The sequence below is a fragment of the Eschscholzia californica genome, unplaced genomic scaffold (assembly GCF_041429995.1).
Source record: "Eschscholzia californica isolate CP2 unplaced genomic scaffold, dmEscCali1.0.p SCAF_5, whole genome shotgun sequence".
Lineage (NCBI taxonomy): Eukaryota > Viridiplantae > Streptophyta > Magnoliopsida > Ranunculales > Papaveraceae > Eschscholzia > Eschscholzia californica.
This window is the reverse complement of record NW_028238472.1, coordinates 43884353-43894157: the sequence shown is the minus strand read 5'-3', so window position 1 is coordinate 43894157 and position 9805 is coordinate 43884353. Positions and strand designations below refer to the sequence as shown.

Sequence of the window (9805 nt, the reverse complement as noted above, 5' to 3'; positions counted from 1 at the left end):
ATTGGAAGCATTTGGTTTCATGTCTAACAATGAAAATTTGATTCCTAGTTCGATCACATTCATCGGTGTTTTGAGTGTTTGTAATGACGGAGATTGAGACTCAAACCAAGTAGTTTCGGTGAAAAAATCGAAGAAGAAACAAACCAGTTAGAAAGAGGAAGATTGAAACTTGGGTTAGAGAGGGAAGCGCAGCTCTTGATTTGGAGTTGGTTTAGTTTGAGTCTAGACTTTCTAGACTCAAATGCTTATACAAGGGCAATTGTGTGAGAAAAGCAAAAAAACTAGGTTACCTAAAACTAAGGTCATTTGGCCAAAATCATATTTGTGGAGGGTCATTTCACCCAATTTCACTTTTAATTTTGAATTATTGTGTGCAAGAGCTCTTATTTTCACACCTAAATAAATAGATTTATTAGAAAATGAGGATGATACATTGCACTCAAATTACACATACTACACACAAACACTTTGAGAGCCAAAGCTAGAATGAAAGTTCCAAAAGAAAATATAGCACAATACACACCATGGCCATATGATATACAACAGATGACCAAAATATGAAATAAAAGAAAAGTACCCTTCGGTTGTTTCCATCAGCCAGGCAGAAGTCTCACTCTTCGTCTCTAGATCTGTTATTGAGTTGTAAAGAAAGCATTAAAATCTTTCAGAGAGATTGTAAAAGAATAGAGTACTAATGAAGAACTAATTATTAGTATATAAAAATGAGAAGTTAATTAGAGAGAGAGGGGTTCGAAAAGATACTAACCATGAAATAGCTTGGGTCTTCTCTAATCCATGAAGTCCTTAACTATGTCATCCCAGACACTAAGATCTGTGTACACTCCTGATGTCTTGGCCTTCTCTATGCGATCCACCACACGAGATATATACATGTCCACATCATCTACACAGGAAGACTAACTATCAAAAAGTTGTTATATTTAAGCATTGATCATGAGAGGAAGGTTGGGCTTACCCAACAATCCTACACTGACACATTGGCTCTTAACTTCAATAATTGTTGGTTCGTGACATGGTATATTCAGACTCTGATACTAATTAGTGTTGGGTGGTCTTGAGACTCTTGAGATAGAGCTTATCTCACTCCAATAGCTAATTCAAGAGGTAAGGATTTTCCCTCACTTATAAACTCACCTCCCGCCACTTCCACAACCAATGTGGGATTATCCCAATGGAATAGATACAAATGATAATGAATGACTTTGTCTACACTTACCCGTTTCAAAGAAAAAACGAAACAACAGTGCCGAAAATTTAGGATGGCGGCTGAGGTCGTCATGATCCAAATAAACCAAACCAAAACGTTTCGTGTAGCCTTGAGTCCATTCCCAGTTATCAATATACGACCATGCAAAGTACCCCTTCACATTTACTCCATCCCTGCTTACATATGCTTCATCAGTATTTATGTATATATATATATAGATATTATGTTGTTAGGTTGAAGAAGAAGAAGATGACTCACTTCATTGCGTTAACTAGTGCCGCGAGATAATCTCTATAATATTTAACTCTCTTCCAGTCGAGCCAACCATGAGCTTCTCGATGGCTATTGTTTTCGTCCATCCCTATATGTATATTTACAACCCACCACATGGATTAGTATTTTATTTAGTTAGAACAAGCTAGAGGACCCACTAGTTACCAATCGAAATAATTAAAAAAAAAAAGATGAGTTCTCTTTGTTTACTAACCATTCTCAATAACGTATATAGGAGGAGGGTTGTCATAACTATCACGTATGTATTTGAGAAGCTTTTCGAAACCCCAAGGTACTATATAAAGCCAGTCTGATGCAGCCTACGAGGTTGACATAAATGATATTGTAACGACCATATATTAATATCAGTATATGAAACTTGAATAATATAAATAACACAAAAACTTGAACTCCTAATACAATGGAAAATGTTAAATATATATGGCCCAAATTTTGGGGCGAACCACTGGACGAATGGTGATGTAGCCCGGCCCAATTAATGCCGACCATGGGGAGAGAGAAATGACCTGATCAATTGGGGCCGTCCACATCACCGTTCGACCTGCGGTTAGCCCCAAATTTCAATCCATTTTGCATCTCTCTAATACAATTTGTTTTGAGTTGGAAGCCTACAACTTAATATGGTACATATTAGTACTAGGCCTACATATGTGTAATGGGTGCCACACTCCCAACTAAGAGCATCTCCAATGAGACACTCAAACTCTAAAACTTACCTAGAACTTTAGATTTTGTTAAAAAAAAATCTTTTTCAATGGGATACTCTATGATGATGATGTAATAGTATTTATTGTAGAGACATTCTAAGCGTCACTCTAAATTTTAAATCATTAAATACCGTATTATTTTTTAACTACTACTTTTCTATTGAATTTAAGAGTGACATGTCTATTGAGTAAAGGTATTTTACAGATCTTCATTGGAAACAAATTTTTTATTAGAGTAGCTCTGTATTGTCACTTAAGAAAAATAATCTTCATTAACACTTACTAGTAAGACTTTTAGAATATTTATTAAGAGTGTCCTATTGAAGATGCTTTAAGACATGTGAGACTTGCCCGCTACGGGTCCTAGTTTTACGAGGATTTCGGTCTTGTTAAACTTCAAATGTATTTCAATCTAGAGAGACACCCCAGGGATGGATGGATGGATGGATGGATGGATGGACGGACGGAAGAGATTAAGATGATGAGTAAGGTATTAAGATCAAACAGTACTTGGTTTAAATCTTTGTCTCTCTTGAAATATTTTGTTGTGCTTAGAAGTTAGACACTATTTTTACACATTATAGATACCAACCACGAGCCACGTACTTTCTTGGTAACTCCTTCGTAACAAAAGGTATTTTGGTCTTTTCACCTAGAGTAAAGACCAAAATACCCCTTGTCTTAATCACTACGTAGGCAAAGAGGTCACCACAGAAGTCATTAAGAGAGTACTTTTATTGTTTTTGTATAGATACTCGTAAAATCATAGCATAGTGATCACTTGATCAAAGGGAATTAATGCGACCGTATGCAGATTAATCGTCTGAAGTTCTTTCTTGATCAATTACTAAGAGCATCTCCAATGGGACACTTAACAAACACTCTAAAAATCCTAAGTGTCAAGGATCAAAAGAGATTCTCTTTCCTAGATGTCAATATAGAGACACTCTAATTTTTTTTGGTCTCCAATGGAGATCTCTAAAGACTCCATAAGTAATACACATGTCCCTCTTTAATTCAATAGATAAAAAGTAGTTGAAAAGTAAGGGTTTCTATTGGTTGGAATATTAAAGTAACACTTAGAGAGTCTCAAGTAGACACTCTCATTTTAGAGTTTCTCTCTCTAGACACTCTATAATAAATGTGTCCACCTCACATTAGAGTGTCTAACAAGGTGTTCCATTGGAGATGGTTTTTTAACAAAAACTCTCAAAAATCAAATGTGGCACTCTAAGTGTTAGAGATTGAGTGTCCCATTGGAGATGCTCTAATTTTGTATTAGTGCCCCTGGCCATGCTTAGCTTAAAAAACAATTGTATGTATTAGAGGTAGATCAGTAAGTTGTGTTTTGTATACCTTATCACCAATAACCTTGCCTTCAGAATTTTCAGCTGTATAGCAAGAAATTAGAAGGATTGAGCTGATAAATACATAACAGAATATCCCTTAAAGTCAAGAATATTGTAACAGTTAACTTACTATGCAGCTTTATTTGTTGATCTCGAATGAAAAAATTTTCGTCGGTACTATATTCGTCATTGGAAACATATCTAGATGTATAATGATTACGACCGAGAAAGTCTACAGGGTACTTCGTCAGTAGTGCTTTATCAGCATCTGAGAATGTTGGAAGACGGTCTTGAAGCTTTTCGCGCATGACTTTGGGATAATCTCCTTTAAGTATTGGATCAAAAAACCTTCACAAAAATCAGAAAGCAGGTATAACATTAATTAATGGGTTTTTTGAACTTACCCCCTCATCAATAATTGGTAATTGAGTTTACCCCCCCTCAATAATGGGAAATTGAGTTTACCCCCTTAGGTTTACTATTTTTGACAACAACACAAAGGTTATGTTTGGTGTACGTGAAATAAATATGACTACCAAGAACAATTATCCTTCAATATGATTCCTCGTAGTTATTCCACCTTACTTTTATTGTTTGATTTGGTCGGTAATAAGATTTGTAAAGATTGATTTTGGTTGTAATTTGCGATTTTATCGTCCCATACCAAACATGTCCTTAGCAGTTTTGCTAAGAACACTAAATTCAAGGGGGTAACCTCAATTACTAATTACTGAAGGGGGTAAACTCAATTAATGATTAGTTTTGAGGGGGTAAGCCCAAAAAACCCTTAATTAATTATATTTTTTTACATACCAAAAATATGAAAGCTAGTACTTATTGTAAAGTAAAAGTAGGAGACTTAAGTTTAAGAATAAGTACCACCCAAGTTGAAAACTGAGATTTCTTTTTGCAGCAACCGAATCCTTCAGTTCGTTCGAGAAGGGCTCTGCCCATACGCAATTTGGTGCCATTCCTATTTGACCCCTTTGTCGTCCCTATATAATATATTATGGGTTATTTTTCAATTGGCCCCCAACTTTGTGACCAGCTTCCTGTCTAGCCTCCTACTTTAGCAAAAAAACTCATATGACCCTCTTTTTCAGTTACCGTTATAACAACGTTAACTAGTCATCACCTTCTCTCCTCCATCTCATCATCTCTCTGCCACCTCACCTTCTCGCCACTTCATCGTCTTCTCCGACGAGTGTCGCCGGCCGGCTAATTTTCCGGTCGGCGACCTTCAAAAATAAAAAAAATAAATAAATTTTCTTTCTCTCTCTCCCTTCGCCGGAGTGTTAGAGAGAGAGGGGAAGAGATTTTTTTTATGTTTGAAGGTCGCCGGCCGGCGACACTCGCCAGAGAAGCGATGAAGTGGCGAGAAGGTGAGGTGGCAGAGAGAGATGATGAGATGGAGGAGAGAAGATTATGAGTAGTTAACGGTGTTAACGGTAACTGAAAAAGGGAATTATATGGATATTTTTGCTAAATTAGACGGACTAGGCAGGAAGCTGATCACAAAGTTGGGGGCCTTTTTTGAAATAACCCTATATTTAATAAGCTAATGTACTTTAAATAGTTTTCTTTGTAGTTAGTTTTTTTCCCAAATGTATTCATACTTCTCCACTGAAAAATTCTATTTTGGTAACTTAATGAAATACCTTATATTTTTCGTTGTAAATGGAAACAACTTTCGCATGAGCGAGAATCATATGGTGTCCAACAACGTATGGGTCAATAAGTGGATCGTCATTTTCTCCAGGTGCGTTTGTTCCAGTACCATATCCTTTTACAGCAGTATTCAACGGTTCATTAAAAGTAATCCAGTACTTTACCATGTCTCCGAAGTTCTCAAAGCATGTGTCAGCAAAATTAGCGAAGTGGTCACTGGATTGATTAATGGTTCCCAACAAAAAACATTGTTATCATATAAACAGAGTTCAATCATTAATTATATATACTAACTTTTTCTGTGGTCATAATTTTTCTAATACGTATTCATTTATTGCTTTAACAAATTTAGAATTTTTGTAACTAGGATCACAAGAATAAGATCTACTGTTAATTTGTTGTATAAATAGAATAACCTTGTTACAAAAATGAGTATTTCTATTTATAGAACAAGCTTAGAACAATCATACAACAAATTCCCTTCTTACAATCGTAGTTACTTGCAAAACTTTTAAATGTTCAAAAATAATAAACGAAAGTTTTCTCGAAAACAATTAAAAATTTTAACCCACTTGCAGGCAATGGGATCTTTGTAATAGAACTAATGATATTTTCTCAGTAATACTCTTACGATGATAATGGAAATTGTAGTTTCTAAAATAATTTGACGAATTCTATGCTGAGTGATGGGTCAATTTTTTTTTTGAAAGTTTGACTGAATTTAGACTGTTCTTTTTTTAGACTTTTCATCTTTTAATGGACGAGATTCAGTCAAATTCTAAAAAGAAATTTGCCATCATTTCGACATAAAATTTTGCCAAATTATTTTGTGAACTTAACATTTTAAAGCTAAAGGAAGATTTATAATTATGAGCTTACACAATTTCAGGACATAACCATCCTCCTTTTGTTTGAAGATAATCAGGGAGATCCCAGTGATATAGTGTTACGTTGGCTTTCAACCCTGTACATACAAGAATTGAAGTATCGCAAGTAGATAAGCTTTAGTTAAAATCTTTCAGTAGTCTGATTCAGTGAATACATATATATATTTATATATTAAGTGAAACCCTTTTCCACTGCACGAATAAATAAGATGATAAACATTCACTCATATATGCATAAATCAAATCATTTAAGAAGACGATGATAAATCAGATTAGTAAAACAATGAAACTACCACAACTCATATAAAAGTCTAGTTTTGGATCATCTCGAATGCAACACTCAACTTAAAAAACTCAAACTGACACATAGGATTACTTGGGATTTTAGCAAAAACACTCTCCAATGCAACACTCAAGTTGAATTTCAATATGACGTGGCAACAATAAATGTTGACTGTTAATTGTAGAGTTTTCTTTTGAGTGTCTCAATTGGCCCACATCATCATTTTATATATTAAAATAAGAAACAAAAGTAAATCTAAAGTAAAAGTTGAGTTTTTTTGGTGTTGCATGGGAGAAGTATTTTGAATACTCCATCTCAATAGTGTCACCTGGAAGAAGGAATTTAAATCTAGACCATCACTTTCGGTAAACTTTTTTTTGACTCCCCTATTTATGTTGATATATTATATGTATTATGTATGGAAAGAACTTAACCTTTATCCCTTAGAGCTTTAAGTAGTTTCATGTAGTAATCAATTCCCTTGGCATTGGGTTCTGTTCCGACACCGTCTGCAAACATAACATTGAAATGGACCCATATATAATTTAACGAAGCAATGAGTATAAAAGAGTATGTCTCAATCTCAAAGATTTTAGCAAAAAAGGAAGAAGGAATTTGAATATGTACCAGGAAATATACGTGGCCATGATATAGAAAAGCGGTAAGCTTCAAACCCAAGTTTGTACATAAGGTCAACATCTTCCTGTGTTATAAAAAGTTGAGTATATTTTCAGTTTGGAAATACTTAGTGTACACAGGATTTTTGACAAAACCTTTGACTTAATGAGTCACGCGGGTAAAAAAAAGATTTAGATGAAAGTCAAACTTTGAAAAACTTCGTCTTTTAGTAAAAGTGAGTCATTAAGTCAAGAATTTTGTCATTGTATCACTCCTCAAGAGAAAGATAATGGCACCATAATTCAAGGATTTTGTAAAAGATTTTTTCTACCCAAGATGATATTTTCATTCAAAAGACATGATTTTCTCTTCCCCCCCTCATAGTTTTGTGACTCATTGACCTATTTCTTTTTTAGTACAAGTACTCCCCCTAAAAAAAGGTCCCTGAAAAATAATTTGAGACGAATCTAATGGTTACTTGGTATTTGTGGTATTGATCAGCTGAAACATCTGCATTGCTTCCATCGCTTATGTTTCCTACAGAAAATCATGACGTCAATAAGTTAAATACATTTAAAAGTGCAGGTTGATTTATCACCTTCACAGTTGACAAAATAATAACTAAAACTTATCGGAAATGCTAAATGTACAAAGAATCTTTGACAAGATTCTTGACAAGATGCTAAGTGAACGGTCCCGATCAAAGTCAAACTATGATCAACTTTTGTTTTCTAGTGAAAATGGGTCATTAAGTTAAGAATTTTGTCAAAGACTTTGTAAATGTAACACTCCTGAAAACTTATTCGCCAAGAACAAAACTCCACACCTATAGACTTAGGCATGGGATGGTAAAAGTGGTCACAATCTCGATAATTGTTAAGGCTTTGGTTGTCACTAAAATACTTTGATTCAACAATATAGCCACTAGCCCATTACATTTTCAGTACTTCTGTCATAGACTCATACATGAACAAATTTTTTGTTTGGAATGTGTATAAATAGAACTATATTAAGATGTAATTTAGTTTTTCTTGAGCCAAATGATTTTTAGCCTTGACAAATTAAGAACTCTACAGACTAATTTAGGTAGTTTGTGTATGTGTTAAGTTCTTAAACATATACTTATGTTATTATGTATGTCTGTGTGCATACCAGGTATACTTGCAAAAGTATCCCAAATACCATCCTCCCTGCCATCCTCGCTTGTAGCACCTTCAACCTGAAAAACAAGAACAAAATTCAGTTCTAATCTCTAACCAACGTCGATTGAAGAAAAGAAGAAAATCTTCTCACCTGATAATTCGAAGTACCAACACCGAAGATAAATCCTGGTGGAAATTTTTTTCGAGAGAAAGGTGTGAACTCCATATATTGATCTGTTTTGATAATTCAAGCAGAGGTGATTAGTTTGTCTGTGTTGTTCAGTTGGGTCCTTTATATATACCCAAGTCGGATTTGTTATTTATAGTAATATTTTCATGACTTCAGATGGTGGGTGCATTAAATTAACATTTAATACTAGTTAAGGCAACTAGCCTACAACACCGGGTCTTTGTAGACTATTTAATTACTGAGGCATACATCATACCCCATGTTGTATTCACTTTTTTTTTTTTTTTTTGATGAAATATGTTGTATTCACTTGGGTGTTTTGATTGGCTTTTCGTATAGGAAGACCACACCATTTATATATAAGTAAAAGCAGTGCGTTAGAAAGGTCAATTTAGATATTTGCTCTTCATTTACCAAATTAGTTTAAGGAGTCCAGGAGGGCGTTATAAGGATCATTTAATAAATAATGTCAAAATATAAGGATTTAGATAAAATTAATAATAAATCTAATATTTTATTCACTTGTAGTTTCTCTCACATAAACAACCAAAACCCTAATATCGTCACTACTATCAACATCACCATTAGTATTAAAAAACTTGCAAAGTTTACCATCACTATAGTCTTAGTTTCGAATTTTTAATGATGCCTCGAGATCTCATGGATGAGAAACCACCGTTAATGAAGGAGGCAACCTACATCAAGAAAGAAGATTCCTTTGACTTAAACGTAGACATCGACTTAAACGAAACCATCGACTTAAACAATGACATCGACTTAAACGAAGTTATCGACTTAAACGAAGATGATATTTCTTGTCTTCCTCTATGGTTGAACAAACGATTTAGGGTTTTAGGTCGTTTTTTTTTTCGTAAAGAATTTTCGGTTGGATCGACTGAAAAGACAACAAATTTCGGTAGGGTCGGCTGAAAAAGACAACAACTTTCGGTCGTAACGGCTGAAAAAGATGACAAATTTCGGTTGGGTCGATTGAAAAAATAACAAATTTCAGCCGGTCCCGCTGAAAATAGCAATAAATTTCGGCTGAGATGGTTGAAATTAGTCTGTTTTTTCAACCGCTCTGGCTGAATTTTTTTTAAAAAATTCAGTTGGTATTCCTGAATTTTTATTTATGCTAAGCGAAATTTCTTTTGATGTAAATGTCACTTATATATTTTTCGAGTTACATCCTTGTTTGTATTCTTCATTGCAACATTGATACTTGAATCTTCAAAAGTTACTTTAATTACTGTTAAAACCCTAATCTACGGAGAAATCAAGCAATAACAAGAATTACAAACTCTCGCTGGAGCATCTAGGGTTTAGGTTTCTATCTCTATATCTCTCTTTTTGATAGAATCAAACAGATTTATGGTTTTTCTCCTTTTCAGGATGTTTATCTCTCTTCTCTCTCTTTGATTTCATCGAAGGTTTTAGGT

General features: G+C 34.3%; 1 protein-coding gene across 1 annotated transcript; it reads right to left on the bottom strand.

The window, feature by feature from the left end:
* Positions 1 to 386: 386 nt before the first annotated feature.
* LOC147539503 (beta-glucosidase 42-like) lies at positions 387 to 8470 on the bottom strand. Its single transcript, XM_086639227.1, has 15 exons — positions 8328 to 8470; positions 8187 to 8253; positions 7513 to 7571; positions 7044 to 7119; positions 6851 to 6925; positions 6126 to 6210; positions 5237 to 5462; positions 4458 to 4573; positions 3709 to 3926; positions 3586 to 3620; positions 1716 to 1821; positions 1487 to 1589; positions 1238 to 1401; positions 767 to 904; positions 387 to 629 (listed from the first exon to the last, which is right to left on the bottom strand). Exons 1-14 carry the CDS (start codon positions 8400 to 8402, stop codon positions 789 to 791), a joined length of 1521 nt encoding a protein of 506 aa, XP_086495353.1. The 5' UTR covers positions 8403 to 8470; the 3' UTR covers positions 387 to 629; positions 767 to 788.
* Between the last annotated feature and the right edge of the window lie 1335 nt (positions 8471 to 9805).

Excerpts from the sequence above, each read along its gene's own strand:
- LOC147539503 (XM_086639227.1), bottom strand. The coding sequence starts at position 8,402 with ATGGAGTTCACACCTTTCTCTCGAAAAAAATTTCCACCAGGATTTATC. Across the intron at positions 6,926-7,043 it reads ATGGCCACGTATATTTCCTG|ACGGTGTCGGAACAGAACCC; the intron begins GTACATATTCAA and ends TTATGTTTGCAG. Across the intron at positions 1,590-1,715 it reads TATATACGTTATTGAGAATG|GGATGGACGAAAACAATAGC; the intron begins GTTAGTAAACAA and ends ATATACATATAG.